This window comes from Neolamprologus brichardi, chromosome 16 (genome assembly GCF_056152115.1).
Source record: "Neolamprologus brichardi isolate AB-2024 chromosome 16, ASM5615211v1, whole genome shotgun sequence".
Lineage (NCBI taxonomy): Eukaryota > Metazoa > Chordata > Actinopteri > Cichliformes > Cichlidae > Neolamprologus > Neolamprologus brichardi.
The window spans coordinates 2786307-2804016 of NC_142119.1; the positions used below are offsets into that span (position 1 = coordinate 2786307).

The window sequence follows — 17710 nt, forward strand, 5'->3', positions numbered from 1 at the left end:
AGTTCAAAACACAATTAATGAGCCATAAAGTGTTGAAATGTGTTTTGATTTTGATTCTGCTGCAAAGGCAACTTTTTAAATACCTTTGTTAGTAGCTAAACTAACAAACTAAGAGTAACACAATCGATTAACACCTGTTATATTAATAGCTGAGACTGTTAACTAAATACAGTACATAAGCCACAGAATGTATCTCTTTAAATATATTGCTAATTTAAATCATAAATTAAAATATGTGTACTTTGCTAAAGATACAGTTAGCAGTTGTTCCTGTTAATTTTTCCATATTATGTACTGGGGTATATTTGTCAGGGGCAAAATCTTAGTACATTCTTTTTTTTTTAAAATCAATTAACACTTATTTTATTTTCTGTCTATACCTTAATAAGACATTTATTTTGTCACTCTCTACATTACTGGCTTACATACCATTTATTCACTTTTATTCACTTTTAGTCACTTACAGTTATTTATTCACCTTTCAGTCACTTTAATTTTAAAACTGTGTAGTTTTAAAACTGTATATTCTGTGTATTTATTATTTCACTCTTATTGCCTGTTCTTATTGTCCTTATCTTCATCGTTATGGTGCCCTGTTGTTTGTTAATTGGCCCTTGGGGATAAATAAAGTCTTCTGATTCTGATTCTGATTTTAATTTTCCAAATTCTTCCCTGATAAATAAAGTACATCTAATCTTACCTTATAACAAAAAAGCTTATGAAACGTAGAATGACTGATTAGGACAGAACTATACAAAAGAAGTGGCACATTTAAATAGAAAAGTTTAATAAAATTCTTGCTGAATAAAAATACCAATGTAATACAATAAAGAGCAAAAAAGCCTCTAACCATTAAATAAACATTTTGTGGTATGAGACTTTCTGCATATGTAACAAAAGGGCAGAGGGTGGGGAACTTTTAAATATAATTAAAACTCCTCATTATTTATTATTTATTCATTTGAAGTCATAAAAGTGCCCCGTGTATCTCTTACTGTAGCCCTCCTATCCAGCAGGGGGCGCGTGTTAAACGGAGTGGTGCTGACCGAGTGAGGAGCAGCGCTCAGAGGTGAGAGTTCACTCCGGTAAAAACATGGTTGAGCACGGGGATATCCGCGTGGTTCACTGCGGCGGCAGTAAAATAAACTTCAGGGATCCTGTGATAACCCACGACTCCAGGTGAGCGAGTGTTTTAACCTTCCGATGTTTCATATTTAGTGGAAAGGTCTCGTGCGGTTCGTGTCGTATGTGTTAGCCTCAGAGCTGAGGCTGTTAGCATTAGCTTGAGAAGCTGCTGGATGTTCCTGCTACTGTTTACAGCATAGTATCAGCAGCTAGTCTCAGCTCCGTGACTCCGTGAGCCACAGAGCAAGACTGAGCTGTGTCCCGGTCCCTACATGTTTGTTTGATGTTTGTTTCCTCATATTTGTATCGCTGCAGGTTCCTTCTGTGCGCCTCCGGAGAGGCTGTGAAGGTGTTCAGCACCTCCACAGAGGAGTGTATCCACGAGCTGCGGGGTCACACCGAGCTGGTGACAGGTGTGCTGCTCAGACCCTCAAACCACTTACAGGTACAGTCACCTCTCCACCTAGAAAAACGACTTTTTTCAAGACGTCTTTATCCAGAAACTCGCTGATATTCTAGAAAATACAGGAAACAGCAGAATAGCTGCTGCAGCCACTTTTTCTTTATGAGTAACGTGTAAGTATTTATTATTTATTAAGTTTAGGTCAATCCCCCAGCTCTGATCAAACAAGAATCAGATCTCTTTTTATTTATTTACTTACTCCTCATTACTCACTCTGTTGGTTCAGGCCAGAAAGCAAAGTAAGTAAACTCTTGATTTTCTGTTCCTGAAAGAGCCCTAACTTAAACTCTGAGTCAGTTACCATGCTTGAGTCGTGGCTCAAGCACGTTCATCATAGTTTAAACCCCCTTGTTTTACACAACGGAATACAGCCTCACGTCTGCAGCTAAACACTCCAGTAGTTTTTGTAATAGCTTTAGCCTGGACGGATTGGGCAGCACCTTTTGTCTTCAGAGCTACCTTATTTCAAGGCAGAGATTCAAAAAGCTGCTGGAAACATGCCTCAGAGATTTTGGTCCATGTTGACACAATAACATACAGATGTGTCTCTTGCACATCCATGATGGAAATGGCCTGTTCCACCACATCCCTCAGGGATAACTCGGGGTTTACTGAGCTAATGCTGATCAACGTTTCTGGGTCCAAAAAGTTGGCTTTTAAGACTTTGAGTTTGTTAAACCTCCTTTTCAGCAGGACCCTATTTTTTTTTCCCCCTCACTTATTTTTTAAATTGTTTTTACTCTCTGTATTTTTCTTGTTATTATTATTGTTTTTTTTAATATATATATATATATATATATATATATATATATATATATACACACACACACACATACAGTTCATTGTTATGTCTCACACTGTGCTTGTGTTGTGCTGCAGGTTTACTCTTCATCGCTAGATGGCACTGTCAGACTCTGGGACTTCACAGATGGGATTCTTATTAAGGTTGGTCGTTGAGTCTTGTTGTTTTTCTCCAGTCTTTTCTGTCACTGTGGATCATCTAACTCCAGCTGCAACACACACTTTCCTATTTTATCTCTGTTTATAAAAGTGAAATGAAGGGTTTACTTATCATTAGGCAGCCCTCAAACACTTAGAGTGAGCAGGTCACCTGTGATCAGTCTGCGAATATGCAGATGATCCTCCTGCTCATGACAGACAGTGTGTGGTCGGATAATAAAGGAAATGTGTTCTATCTTCTGTGCTTTGACTGCATAACTGAATTTTCTTCAGCTATCAGAAGTTTTAGTTCTGAAACATTTCCTCCCGATGTCCTTGTGGCTGAATTATTTAACTAATTATATATATTTTTTTTGTAAATGAACTCTCATATAAATGAATTGTTTCACCTTAAATTAGCCACAAAAGATGGAAATTCAGCAGAAAAAGGAGTAGAGGTGTTTATGACGAGGTTTGTGGGTCCAGTTTAAGAGCCCATGTTTCCCAGATGCATGACAGCTGTGTGGTCTCTTCTAGACTTGTGTCATTGGATACCCAATCTACTCCTTCTACGCCTCTGCCAAACATGAAAACGTCATCTTTATTGTTGCATCCATGCCGAGTGACAAAAGAGCGGGTAAGTGTGACATCAGAGCGCCATTTAGACTCCATTTGTGAAGTAAAGTTTGTAAAGTTTCTAGAACTCAGTGTGAATCTGTTACACCACCGTCTGAGGGGTAAAGGAAGAGTCCCCAAACAAGGTTTATTAATAAAGTGATATTTATTTAATCGCAGGCTGCAGGGTGACCCAAGGGGGAAAAAACAGAGTGATGCTTCTAAGGGCAAGAAGTCAAATATTAAGAAAAAACTAGCCAGGCAGATGCCTCTATGTGCCATAGCTCTTCATGTTGAATGTTATTGCTTGTTTTGGATGTGTGTAGGAGTCACCAGTTCGTCCTCGAACCAGCTTTAAGATGTGGGAAGAAGGAAGTTTTTTAGAGGTCACTGAATGGGAATGTGTGAAAAAGGCTGATTTGTGTTTGCAGAGCGTTTCCAGCTGGTCGCGGTCCATCTGCCACAGAGTGGAGATCAACTGGTGGAGGTTCAAGAACTTTCTGCCGTACTCAGCGGCGTCAGCCCCAACCCAGCAGCCATCGCCTTTGGCAGAGGGGTACGTACATGCCGCCACAGCTGATACCAAGAACTGACTACCTCGACTTAATCTGTCAGGAACTTTAGTTTGACAACTGAAGTTTCTCGAGGAAACAGTATTTTAGAGTGGAGTATATGAAAGAAAGCTAATGCTTCTTTGCTGCAGATTATTTTAGTGAATCAATGATCAGCTGTTCCCAGTGAGTCCCTCGTCCTCCATTAGCTTTCAGCTCCTTCGTCTTGGACTGCAGCCGGTGTTCTTTGCTAGCCCAGCACCACATGAACCAGTTCTTCCTCTGCTACAGGCTCCGATTGGAGTGACTCTCCAGCTAATCACAGAACTATAGAAACAAGGACAACTGTTGCGAGCTGCATCCCAAAGTGTAGAATGATGTTGGAGTCGGTCTGACTGCAGGATTTTTTTGGGGGAAAGGTGCTGGGTGGTACCGAGGCTGGCAGGGAAAGAACAAGGCAGTGAGGAGTGGAGGTTGAGGTAACAAGTTAGCAGTCAATGTTGTCAGAGAAAATACAAATTATTACAGGACCAGACTTTGGTGACATGAATGTGCCAAAGAAGTCTGCCTGAGGAAGCAGAAATGTGGAGCTTGTGCGCACTTCAGGGTGTTATAAGTCCAAAACTCTTTATCATTGTACTTCACTGTATTTAGCAGACAACGGTTCAAACGTTACTTCAGACTGAAGTGTTTTAAATCCAAATGTGTCTGATGCTTATCGCCTGCTTTAATCTTCACAGGGAGAATTTATTGCTTCAGTGAACGACTTGCAGCTGGAGGTCTATTTCTTCAAGAAGCAGAAGTCGTACAGGTGAGAGTGAAGATGGTCACTGGAGGTGACTTATATTTTTAAAATTCAGGCTCCTATTATTTGTTTCTCCTGTTCCAACGCTGAATGATTATTTTAGAGTTTTGTTTAAGGCTTCAGGCCGCTCTGAACGCTCAGCTTCACACAGGAGAAAAACGTCTCTTATGTGGTCATATCAGTTGTGTTCTGTTTGAGAGGTAGAGCCAATCAGGGGAAAGTACTTCAAGTGTCAGAGATTCTATATTATTTAAAAAAAACTTTTACAGCTGCTGGGCTAGATGTTAATTTTAAAAGGTTATCGTGTTAGTTTTATTTATTTATTTTTGTCATGGAGAGAAGCAGTGCTGCTGTCACACATGACAAAGGCCATGTTGTGTTGGCTGATGTTCAGTAACCCAAACATCTGTCCTGGTGCTGGTTTTTAGGTTTTTCCTGAAAGAAGACAACAAAAAGGGCGGCTGGAACACATTCACATGCGTCGCCTGTCACCCGAAAGATGACTGCATCGCCACGGGACACGAAGACGGGAAGATCCGCCTGTGGTGAGGGACCTTGACAGAAACAAACGCAGATTATCGATGATCCAGATCTTAAACTTCTGCTGCTCGCTGGTTTTGCGTTGTAAAACTGACATTTCTGCTCATCCTTTTAGGAGAAACTTTAACCACAAGAAGGAGTACACGTACTCCACTCTGCACTGGCACCACAGCGCCGTCAGCTCGCTCTGCTTCACTCCAGAAGGTATTCATAGCTGTATTATAATTATTACCTGGTTCCCACAATCATTAGGAAGTCCTTAATAATCTGAAATTGAAATAACAATTAAAATGGTATCAAAATATCTTATATTATACCTTTTTGTGGGTATTAAATTTGTAAAGTTGTTTGCTTAACTTTCTTTTGTGCTCCTTTATTTTTTTAGTAACTTGGATCAAAACAGTAGGGGTGATATTTAGATTTATTTATTTATTTTTAAATCAAATTATCAAAAGCACAATAAAAAAAAGGACTTTCTAAAAGTAAAAATATTGTAATTTTCTTGAAATCATCCATTTTTGCGAGAGTCGTTGCAGTTTTTACAGAAAGTGTAAACCAACTTACTAACACAGCATGAACTTGCACATGTATATATTCTTCCAAGGAACAAGGAAACAAACAGAAATCACTCCTCTGTGTGTTACGGTTTTAGTTATGTATTTATTTTGTATTGTCAGGGACCAACCTGCTGAGTGGAGGTGTGGAGTCTGTGCTCGTCCAGTGGAGGTACAACCAAGAGAGCGAGCGGGACTTCCTGCCCCGCCTGGGTGGCGCCATCACTCACATCACCGTCTCACCTGATGGATCACTATTCTGTACCTCACACAGTGACAACAGTAAGGAGTCTCAGCCTGCAGGATTTCAATGCAAATACACACAAATTATTGTCAGTGAAATTCGGTGAACTTAGTCCGTTCTTTCAAATCAAGCCGTGCACCTCTCAGATTTCACTAAATTGATTTCAGAGCATTTGAGTCACTCAAATAAAATGCAGTTAAACGCCTCAGGATCCAAACTCATTTTCTGCTTCAGCGATTTTTTTTATTGAAGGTTTTGTTTCCCTTCCTTATAGAGATCACCATCATCCAGAGTTGTGTTAAAGTGTCTGCTGTCATTCAGGGCCTGGTCAAAGGTGAGTACATACTGTAAGGTGACTTTTGAGCATGATGTATGTATAAATAATAAACACATCATGTAAATGATCTGTGCAGTTCTAGGAAAACATGAAGCCTTTAATGCACTAGTGTTATTTTAAGATGTGTTTTATTGATCTCTAAAGTGCAGAAGCCAACACATGAAAAACAAAAGTAAAACAAAATAACTCTGAAAGTTTAAAAAAATATACCAAAGGGGTTCATTTAAATAGAAAATAGGTCATGATCTGCACCATAGACTTCATTATAGAATGTAAAAGAAAGGAAGGCAGTGAGACAGTAATTCTTTGCTTATTTTCTAACTAACACAGATTTTTAGCATCAGTAACACTGCTGAGGTGCATGTGACGCTAAAAGTGATCCTAAAATGTACGTTTGCAACATGTTTTTGAACCTGCACGAACACGAGCACGACTTTGAAATGCCATTGTTGGAATTTGTCACCAAAATTGAAGCAAAATAAAGAATTGTCACCATAGTGCTGGAAATTAAGCGAAAGAGCTCAGCGAATGACAGTTTCAGAATGATGCCGTAAGGAGCTTAAATATAAAATAAATTCAGGTGTGAAGTGGAAAAGATTTCTGCATCGCTCGGGATCAACATGCGGTTACCACAGTAACTGCGTCAGCTAACGGAGGAATCCAAACAGTGTGATTCAAATTGAAAAGTGCAGTGACGAAACGATACCACATTCGAGTCCATTTGCATAGGTGTATTCCCACACGGAGTGGAGGATTATGGGTACACAGCCTACACAGACATCCTCCACAAAACCAGCAGCATGAATCTCAAAGTGGATGACGCTGCGTGTAGGTGGAGTGGTTGGAACAGGAAAGCTGAGTTCACAACAGCATAACCAGCAGACAGTGGAGATGACAGTGAGCAACGCTGAACATAGGATCAACACATGATCATCCGTGAGCATCAGGATGAACATGTTATTCAATATTCACACCACAAAAACATTCCTTCACCACAGCTAGTGCAATCCCAATTTTTTTCTCAGTTTAACATCTCATCGTCTGCTGGAAAAGTCCGGAAGCTAGGCTCGGACATCAGAGTGTTCCCGACGGTCATAAATAAGGTCACTAAACTCATTAAGCTATTATTTCACATTTCTCACGATGATCGCTGGAACGGTCACACACTCAATGTGGTGGACAGCAGTCAGGTAATGTGCGCATGATGTCACATGAGAAACCACCACACTTTGAAGAAAAACCACAAGTAGATTTGAAAAACAAAGTGCAAACTGTTACGGATTCAAATATCGGGGATGGATACAAGAGGAAAACCAAAATAACAACACTGGTCCGGCCGGGTCAAGTCAAACGATGATTTAATGAACACACGCGTGGGAGATGGACACCATACAGCAGACAGCATCAGATCTCAAAATGGTGCATTGATCAAACTCTTATAGCCTCTAGTGGCCCCCACCTAATCATAAAAGCCTAAACATTCACATTCTTTCTCACACAGCGCCTAAGCTACGACCTGTTTATCTGCTCCTGCTGAGATGGGGCAGTATGCTCTGTTCTCTTCTAATCAGACAAATAAGGCGATGACTTTCTGCAAACAGTATTTCTTATAATTCAGCAGTATAATGCATCATAAAACAATATCATTCATTCACAATAAATCAGCAGTCTAATGTAATGCAAATCAGTTTAACAAATGTAATAGTTATCACCTTCTTCTAATTCAGGAGAATAATGCAAACTAAAACTACATAATAATTCACAATCTTTAATTAGGGGTCTAACATGGCATAAAATAATATTATAATCTGACAAAACCAACTAACTTTATCTTCACATAAAACGCAAAAAGAAATAGAAATTTACTTTGTTACCATGATAAAGGTGTTAAAACAAAAGAAGCACCAAAAAAAAACAACATTTGAACAAATGCACCAAGCAGGAAAAACAAGTAACGATTATTGACTGGTGATGTGAGAGTGGAGGAAATGTAGTTTTAAAAAAAATGTACCTTTTTAAATTTCTTTATGCATTCATCACCTGCCAATAATGTGTTTTCACAATTAATAACATCATAAGTTTGTATCAGAAAGAAATAAAATAATGTCTGAGTATGTGGGGTTAATCCTCTTTAAACCTGTTTTCTTGTTCAGGCGACAGCATCAGGACAGACTTGATGATGGATCCTCGCAGCAAAGCTCTGGTGCTAAACGGGAAACCCGGACATCTGCAGTTTTACTCGCTCCAAAGAGACAAACTGCTGTACAATGTAAGCTCTCAGCAGGTCTCACACACGGGTGGATTTGAAAGTGTGGAAACTAGGTTAACATTGTCTGTTTCTCCCACAGCTGGACATCGTGCAGCAGGAGTACATTCATGAATCGGGCCTGCAGCAGTTCGAGGTGGTCAAAGCGGCGTTTGACGCCTCCGGCTCGTGGTTGGCGACGGTGGAGGAGAGACATCAGAAAGCTGCTGAGCTGGAGCTGAACCTGAAGCTGTGGGCTTTCGATGAACAGACGCAGAGGTACAGATGTTACAGCTGTTTGTCTGTGGGCTGCAGGGTCAGTCAAGGTTTCTCTTTCATGTGATGAAAATAGTGTAACAATAACCAGCCACACCCCTGTCACATGCAGTTTTGTGCTGAACACGACCATCTCGGCCCCCCACGACGCCCAGATTACCGCCATGTGCTTTTGCCAGGCCGCCGACAGCCAGACCACCCTGCTGGTCTCCACCAGCAAAGATGGACACTTCAAAGCCTGGCAGCTCGCCGCTCCGGCCCACACAGAAGGTACAGACGGTAAGCAGTCAACCGAAAAAAGCTAACTACCTAAATTCTCATAATATTAACTGTTTAATGGAGGTTTTTAAGTTTCTACCAGTGTGCTTTTCAGAACATCACGCTGAACACGAGGCTTAAGCCAAATTAGGCTTTTCTTTGCCCTTCACACAGTAATTCAGCTTATGTCTGTCTCTCTCTTTGTTTCCTCTGACTTGCAGATGAAGGTCCTTCCTGGTTATGTGATTTCGTCAGTGCCTATCACGGCCTGGTGCCCGAATGCTGCAGCTTTTCGGCTGACGGCTCTCTGCTAGCCGTCGCCTTTCAGGAGGTGGTGACGGTGTGGAGCCCCTCCACCTGGGAGCTCCTGACAACCCTGTCGCAGCCGCCGGGAGCTGTCAGGTCAGCGTGTAGACACACACAGAACGGGTCAAATGTCAGCACCGTCACGGTGACCGGTTTAAGCTTGTAGCGTTAGTTAACCCCGTCAAGTCCTCTTCAAAGAGCGTAGACACACACACACAGAACGGGTCAAATATCAGCACCGTCATGGTGAATGGCTTAAATTTGTTACAAGTTAATAGTTTGTTACAAGTTATTATCAAAACTTGCACAAGTAAAAAGCCAATAAGAGGAATTGGCTGTGTAAACCTGTTTATCAGGTTTAACTGGTGAAGATGCATCTCTTCAGCTGCTGCCATCAGTCAGACAGGTGTTTCAAACAGACGCGCTAAAGTTAGAGCTGTAGGCTGACAGACCGGTTGTTGAATTTGCCAAAATTTGAATTTCAGATTTTTTTGCATTATTATAGATTAAGCCGTTAAATAATGTGTCGTGGTGTCATAGAGGGTTTAATAAAGTATTTAGAAAAATTAACTGAAGAAATGAGATAACCAAGTTAAATAATAATAATAATGGATTGGATTTATATAGCGCTTTTCAAGGCACCCAAAGTGCTTTACAATACCACTATTCATTCACTCTCACATTCACACACTGGTGGAGGCAGCTACAGTTGTAGCCACAGCTGCCCTGGGGCAGACTGACAGAAGCGAGGCTGCCATATCGCGCCATCGGCCCCTCTGGCCGTCACCAGTAGGTGGTAGGGTAAAGTGTCTTGCCCAAGGACACAACGACCAGGACAGAGAGCCTGGGGATTGAACCGGCGACCTTCCGGTTACAGATACGCTTCCCAACCCCCTGAGCCACAGTCGCCCCTAGTCCAAAGTCCAAAAATGTTTCCTAAAATGTCAAAACCTCAAACTTCACAAGCAGTGACATCACGCTCTCATTATTTTCCATTAATTTTAAGTTAAAAAATGTCAACTTGAATGTGTGTTGTTTAGTAGCGATTCACCAAGATCAGTCACACTCCATGTGGTGTTATAACCACACGTTAAAGATGGAAAAGTGGTCAGCATCACTGGCGGGGCAAATTTCACTGGCTGACCAGCTGTGGTCGCGCCCTCGGGCGAGAGCAGGGGGCTTTATCCTCGTAGCTGAGAGGTTTGCTGGACGAGGATTTGTGTCGTGGTGCTTTATTTTCAGTTCAACCATTAAATGACTTTCTCTGAAAGCGGTTTTAGAGATATTTGCACCATTTGTGCTTGTAACCACGGTGATGACACTTAGGTCAGGGCTTCAAAATCAGGGCTTCACAAATTAGTATGCATCAGCGCTTTGGCTGTGTCCATCTTTTCTATAGAGTCCAGGTGAGTACGTAGTGTAGAGTTTTTCTTTTAGAATAGAATAGCTCTTTATTGTCACTATACATGTTATTCACAGTGTTTACCGCTTGACAGTAAAACCTGTGCAACTCGAGCAACAGTGAACATTTGGCTAAAACGGGGGATGTGCTCCAAAGTTCTCTGCCAGCAGCTGTTCTGAATGAGTTAAGCAGGTTTTCCCGACAGAAGTTCAGAGCTTTGTTTCTCAGAGCACTGAAGGATTTTTAACCTTCTGTGCAAAAACGAGCGCTGTCGTTTCGTAACACTGCTCAAGTCTCCAAAAATGTTGGCACGTTTCCCCTCAGCTGACAAGAGGCCCACTGAGGACGCGAAACTACTGCTGCTGGTTTCTGTACCACTTTTTTTGAAATAATCCCCGAAAAACAGAGTCAGCTTTTAGCACGTTTGTAGGAAAAACAAAAAGAGATGACTTGCAGTTTGTCTTAAAATGAAGGAAACAGAATGTTAAAATCACTTGAAGGGTCATTACTGGACATTTATTTGTGTTTCCTCTCACATGAATCTCAGTTTGTCTGAACTTTACGTGCGTAAAAGCCTCTCTGGCTAAAAAGTCAGTCACCCTCTGACAGCTTTCTTTAAATAAGCACACAGTTTCTGTGTAATTTGAAATTCAGATGTGAAGAGACGGACAGATGTTTAGACAGCTGCCCGTTGCTACCCCTTACATAACCACCACCTATAGATGTCCAGAGCTGAGTCACCAGATCTCAGTCATTAATGTTTGCCCTCGCCTGCTGAGGGATAATTATAATTACAACACTTTACCTCATCTGAGTCACTTTAAAAGGAAAACATTTGTTTTTATAATAGGAATGTCTGTTTGTGATTTTCTGTGCTCTTAGCTCTGAGTGGGTCTTTGCATGTTCTCATTTCAAGTTCCTAAGTGCAAAAGCTAATCCTGAGAAGTATGTGTGGTGTGAGGAGCTGGTTGGTTGGGAATTGCACTTCAGATTGTTTAACCACGAGATAAATAAAAAGGACCTTTTTTTCCCCTCCATCAGTGATCTTTGTTTTGGGCGACTGAGCTGTTCCAAGTATCTGCTGGGAACCACCGCCAGCAATCTGCTCTGCTGGAACCTCCTCACCTGCTCTTGTAAGGCTTCCCCCTATGTACAACTGTGTAACTTAATAAACTATTTTTATGCCAAAAGTCTGAACAGATTCTAACATATCCTTAAAACTTAGGCATCAGATATGAGAGGTCTGTTGACTGGTTAAAAAAATCTGTTTTTCCCCTCCATGTCTTCCTCTGTGTCCGATTTGGCAGTGGAGTGGACCACTTCCATGGATGTCAGGCGGCTGCTGGCCGACCCCCTTTCCGAGAACATGGCTGCCTTTTGCTATCAGAGCGGATCCACTGACCGTAAGCTTCAGACCGTCCATGTTAAAACTGCACGAAAGGCATCTGAGAACTCTAACCTGATTGGCTCATAGTGGTGCTGTAACCTTAAGATTGGACCCAACAAAGAAATCCAGTTTAATTTGACTCAAATAAAAAGGCCACTCTGGTTTCTCAGAATCAGAATTACCTTTTAATGCAGAGTTTAGACACGAATGAGGAATTTGTCTTTGAGTCGTTGTTCAAAAAACAGTTGTATAGATTGTAATATATGATATGTATAGTGTATGCATTTCCCTCACAACAGACAGACACACACAAAATTAGAATGCATACTAGCTACCTGCAGATGTAAGCATGGAAATTAAGAAATCTCGCAGAAAAGACCAAACTGTGTTTACTCACAACAGCAAGTCAATATGGAGGACCGAAAGTGCCAAAATAAAAATAAAATTGTAGTAGTACTTAATAATCCCACCAATGGAAAAAAAAATCATATGTTTGGCTTGATTAGTAAATTATTCTGCCACCAAATTCATCAAGAATTGATATTAAAAACTAAATGTTTAAGTATATAAAATGTGACTTAAACATATATTAAACTGAGGGTTTTATTTCATTTTTAATTAATCCCTGATTCATTTTTACTAATTTATTTGGAAGTTCATTAATTTAATTATGTATTTATTCACCAATTAACAATGGGAAACTTAATTAGCAAGTTAATAATTAGCTGTATTTATACAGTCTTAAATAAATGCACAGGCAAAATAAAATTTTAGCCCACATTTAATAAATAAAAAGACTAAATGTGATTTTTATGTTTTGTTTTTTTTAAATTGATTTAATGACAGGTTAATACATAAACCTAATTGGTAACTCATCCAATAATGTGGAAGATAAAGGTGCTGTCCACACACTATTTCTTTTGTGACTTTTTGAATCGTTTTATATCGCTGTTTCTCTCTTTCCTGCTTTCAGTGTTTGTGTTCAAGCCCAGCGAGCCTCGGCCGCTGTTTTCCCATAAGGCTGTGTGCTCGAGGAAGGTGACTCAGGCCGTCTTCGCTCCCAGGGAGGAGATGCTGGAGAGCTGCGAGGAGAGCAGCCAGTGGCTGAACCGCTCTCAGCTTTACTTCCTCACTCAGCAGATGGTAAACAACATTTCAAGTTCTGCTGAAGAAAAACAGAACGAGAAGTCGACGTAAATGCTGCTTATGTGCCGGGTCGGCCTGTTTTTTATTGGCAGGGAGAGTCTGTTTAAATCATAAACACTGCTTTTTATTACTATAATATAAAATATGCAAGTATATTTAAGGAACTCTGTTGGATTTGAGTCTGAAAGAAAGACTCGTGAGAGTTGTGAGTGCTCAAAAGCGAGCGTTGCACCTACAGGATGTTTGGCGCCTTGCTTTGTTGCTGATTATAAGGTCAGTCAGGTCACTAAAGGCATGGTGTGTCTTGCAGGAATGTCATAGCTCAGCTCTTTTAGAGCCCCCCCACCCCCCCGAAGACTGAAGAGTCTCTCTTCTAATTTTAGGACAAAAGATGAGACCTTTACATATGTGACATTCCTACACCTCCATCTGACTGAAGGTACAGGAGCGGCTGTAGATGTGAAAAAAATCAGCTTTACAGTCCTCTGACGGTGCTTTAGAGGTGCTTCCAGTATTTCCAAGGGGAAATAATGAATGTGGCAGGCACAGGTGTTTGTTTGAAAGTTAAAGGACAAAAATGGCTCCAGAATGAGTCCCAGCTTTACCGTCCTGAGTTTTGGTGTCTGCTCAAACAGCTGTTTTTTGTTGTTGTTTTTTTCACTTTCCAAACTGACTGACAATCTGTAATGTATCTGTGTAAAAGCTTCATCCCTGCAGGACTGAACCTGAACTAGTTTCCACAGCACTGAGAATCACTCTGGATTTAGTGGAGAGATAAGATACTGGCCGTTTATCCCTCCCGGGTTGCAGATGACCTCGTAACTGATAGTTTTTGTAAACATCCTCATCTAAACTCAAAGTGTCTGCAGTGAAGAATTAGTTTATGCAGTCAAGCCAAAGGAAAATTATTTGATAAATAGTTTATGAAACGCTTTCATCGTGATAGAAGTAAGTACTTTATGCTGACTGTGGACTCTTCCCTGCAGGATCTCATGACATTCACCACCAAAGCTGAGGAGGACAGGCTGCTGGCATCCAGCAAACAGGTGAGCTCCTCCCATTGGTTTTGCACCAGACATTTGGACTTTTATTTGACCTCGTAACACATTTTTCACTTTAAAGTAAGGACCTGCCCACACACTTTGATCTGATTGTGTTTATGTTCAGAGATTGTGTGAATTAGGGGTCAGTGCAACCACAATAATAGACTTGCTCTTCAGAACTTCCTGTTCCAAGTGCTCGGTGGTGTTTATAAAACAGCAGTGAGCTGGAAAGGTACTGCAGAGGGTGTGAGAAGGTTTTTACAGTAAATATATTATTTAGGTAAAGTTTACCTGAAATATTTTCTTATAAAACAAGAAACTGAACCAAGGTGCAAAAGTTATTCTTAATTTTCTGTTGGAGAAAAGATCAGAAGAATCGGTGAAAACACAAGGAAGGAAATACTTCATCTTCAGCCTGTGTGCAGCTGGGTTTAAATGCTTGGTTGGGGCACAGAGGAAGATCTTGAGATTCTGAAATGAGCCGTGGAAGTCTGAAATTTAGGAATGGTCGTTTTGCAGTTTCCCACGCACACATTTTACTTTGGTGGGCTGCCCAAGTTTTTCTTGGGCTAACTTTAGCATTTATTATTTAAGTAGACACTAGAGAAGAGAGGTCTGACCTCTGGCTGTTGAAAGTTCAGTTGCTCTTACTGTCTCCTATTTTAACCACCAGCGATGACAGTCCTCCACCTCAGTAAGAGCTCCTGCGAGCTCCTACTGAGGTGGAGGACTCAGTAGGATTAAACAATGCTAAAAGTGTGTGGGGTAGGATCTAAATCTGTGGGAAACGGCTAATAAAGAGGCCCGTGCAGTCTCTCCATTAATCTCCACGGTTTACCAGGGAGTGACCAGATCCCAACATGTGTGGGGTATGTTAGTAAGACGTGAAGCACGTGTTTGGTTTGAATATGACCGTTACAACTCCCTCGCTGAGTAAATATTGTAAGAGGAAGCCAAAGTTCAGTCTTGTGTCTTCTTACTCATGTTTTCTCTTTTCATCCTAATAAGGTTTAAAAGTTGAGGAGGACAGAAGATGAATGTGCTGAGTAGTTCCACATAAAGCGGGACACCTGGCCTCACAAAGCCTAAACATGATGGAGATTAACCCTAATCTGGTCACTGGCCACCTGGTAGAGGTTAAATTACCCAGGATGCTGCATACTGGGAATGTTTAGTGTTTTTGAGCTGTAGAGAGACCAGAGTTGATACCTGAGAGTGAACAGTGAAGTAAAACATATCAAATAAAAGTCAAACTGTGAGCTGGACTGAGGATTTGTTCCATTTGTTTTCTTCGGGAAGGAACCCGGAGGGTGAAATAAGTTCATTGTTTTTATCTGAAGTTACAAAACCCTCCAGCGAAAAAGCCATCTGTTGATCCAGCTCCTTTCCCAGCCTCAGATCTGAGAAATGCTCCTCTGCTCTGTTTCACATTAATAACACATGTTTCTTGTTTTCTCCTCTCAAGCTTGTGATTGACGACAGCGTAGCCATGACGCCTTTCTATCTGCTGTTGGGGAAACACAGACAGCAGCAACAGGAGCATCAGGACTCCGACAGCAGCCTGTGGGCGGAGAGAACGGCGCTGCCGCAGACCTCTGCCTCCATCAAAGAGGTTGGTTGATTGTCCCTCCAGGGATCCCGTCCCTTTTGTGCTGTACGTAACTACAAATGATGGCGTTTTAAGACTTCATTGTTGTTGCTGTTTTTCCCCCCTTTTTTTCCAGCTTCTGCAGACCCCGGCTCACGTGCTGCCCTCCACCTCATACCTGTGCTCCATGTTTGTTCAGTCTCTGCTCATCTCTGTCTCAGACGCCAGGTCAGTAATCCAGCTTTTCCTGAATAATTGTTGAGGCTGCTGCAGTTGTTTGTTTCCTACTGAGCGTATACACAAGGTGTGATCAGACCTAAAAACGTCAGAATCCATAACTTGTTTAAATTTGTCAGATTTTTCACTCAAGATCATCTTTCCAGGTATCTGCAGACAGCTTCTGGTGTGGCTGCTATTTGTAGATCTCTCAGTGAAACAGAAAACACAAAAAATGCATTCAGCAAGCAGGGAAAAGGTTTTAAAAACGATCCACACATCAGTTTAAAATAAATCAACATCAGACTTAAGTGCAACACCCAAACTGGAATACAGGCTACAATAGACATGATGTAAAAGTGTAAATATTTATAAGAAAGATTCATAATGAAAACCTCTGAGAAAAAAATGAACATTTTTCCTGGAGAAACTTTAAAATGAGATGCCAGGGCTCGGTCTTAAAAGGCGAGAGACTCTGGGCAATATTAGTATTAAGAGAAGATGATAAAAGATTATTCAAATTAAAGTTTTAGATTTTCAGACTCTTTTAAGCCTCGTTTGGTCTGATAATCTCAGTGTGGATTAAGAAAATATAATTGAAACTGAGGCTTCACATGATTCAGCAGCACATGTGAAACCGAGGTCTGTTTATCTCTAAAAATATGCTGTCACATTGGTGTTGATAATTTTTTGGGGGGATTTTGGTGTTCTCGTGGCCTCAGGGAGGAAAAGGCACGTGCAGAAGAGGAAATGGAGAGCGAGAAAGAGGAAGAGGACTCTGAGGAGGAAATGGAATCCAGCAGGTCCAAACCGGAGCTGGCAGCGGCGACAGAGTCGGACGCCCCCGCTCTGACGAAGGCTCAGTTGAGAGAACTGAGGAGGGTGAGGAAGCTGGATCACAGCTGGCTCGCAGGCCTCCTGGACTCCTAACCAGAGCCTGTACCAGGTTTCCACCAGCAGCTCGGACGTTTTCTGTTTTATACCATTAAGTCAAAGTGGGCTTCTTCCACTTTGTCTCCCTGACTGGAAACAAATCTCTGTGCAAACACAAAGCACATATTTGATTACACAATCCTCAAGTCATTATTGGACAAGTTTATGACATCCAAACAATGGAACCCCACCCAGCCTTTCCTCCGCTGTTGTACAGCGAGCGCGAGTTTCCACCAGTTTTCTTGCCAAAACTCTGGACTGAATTTTTGGTCTGGATTCTTTTCAATCCTCAATTGTTTTGTCTTATTCTTTGTTTTTTTCTTTTTTGGAAAATAAATATTTGTACCAAACCAGAGTTCTGCTGCTTCTAGTTTTTTTTTCACTGAAGCATAAAAATATTTCCTCTTATCTGTTCTCTCAGCATGTTTTCATGTATACAAAAAGCTGCAGTATCTGCTGTTTTTGAGAAATGTGACATTTCCACTGTTGATGTTCCAGCTGCAGAGAAGCATCCCCGCCATGCTCAGCGTGGTGGTTTCACAACTTAAGTACTCCATAAGTGACACTATGAATAGGTGTTGAGTGGATCTGATTCTCCTGAACTTATGAAGCGACAAGGCACCAAAAAAGCACAGGATTTTGACCCACGTTTGTGTGCTTCAAAGACCCCTAACTATGAAAATATTCACAGTATGAAAGGAAAGTTTTGGCTCCATTAAATATAATGAAGTTGCCGA

At 41.2% G+C, this 17710-nt stretch overlaps 1 protein-coding gene across 2 annotated transcripts; it reads left to right on the forward strand.

Moving 5' to 3' along the window:
* The first annotated feature begins 1076 nt into the window (after positions 1-1076).
* On the forward strand, positions 1077-17322 carry wdr75 (WD repeat domain 75). 2 transcript variants are annotated; one of them, XM_087829865.1, is made up of 21 exons: positions 1077-1179; positions 1441-1570; positions 2468-2533; positions 3065-3164; positions 3574-3698; positions 4434-4504; positions 4927-5043; positions 5154-5242; positions 5716-5874; positions 6111-6170; positions 8327-8442; positions 8522-8697; positions 8807-8973; positions 9174-9354; positions 11702-11793; positions 11968-12063; positions 13021-13190; positions 14180-14239; positions 15702-15848; positions 15961-16052; positions 16763-17322. In XM_087829865.1, exons 1-21 carry the CDS (start codon positions 1094-1096, stop codon positions 16968-16970), a joined length of 2508 nt encoding a protein of 835 aa, XP_087685991.1. In that variant the 5' UTR covers positions 1077-1093; the 3' UTR covers positions 16971-17322. The 2 variants fall into 2 exon arrangements, with proteins under 2 accessions (XP_087685991.1, XP_087685992.1); XM_087829866.1 differs by having other exon boundaries at positions 8807-8964.
* Positions 17323-17710: the final 388 nt, after the last annotated feature.

Bases quoted from the DNA above. Each gene is read 5' to 3' on its own strand.
- wdr75 (XM_087829865.1), top strand. From the start codon at position 1,094: ATGGTTGAGCACGGGGATATCCGCGTGGTTCACTGCGGCGGCAGTAAA. The intron at 8,698-8,806 runs GTACAGATGTTA...TGTCACATGCAG, and splicing joins TTCGATGAACAGACGCAGAG to TTTTGTGCTGAACACGACCA. The intron at 9,355-11,701 runs GTCAGCGTGTAG...CCCCTCCATCAG, and splicing joins CAGCCGCCGGGAGCTGTCAG to TGATCTTTGTTTTGGGCGAC.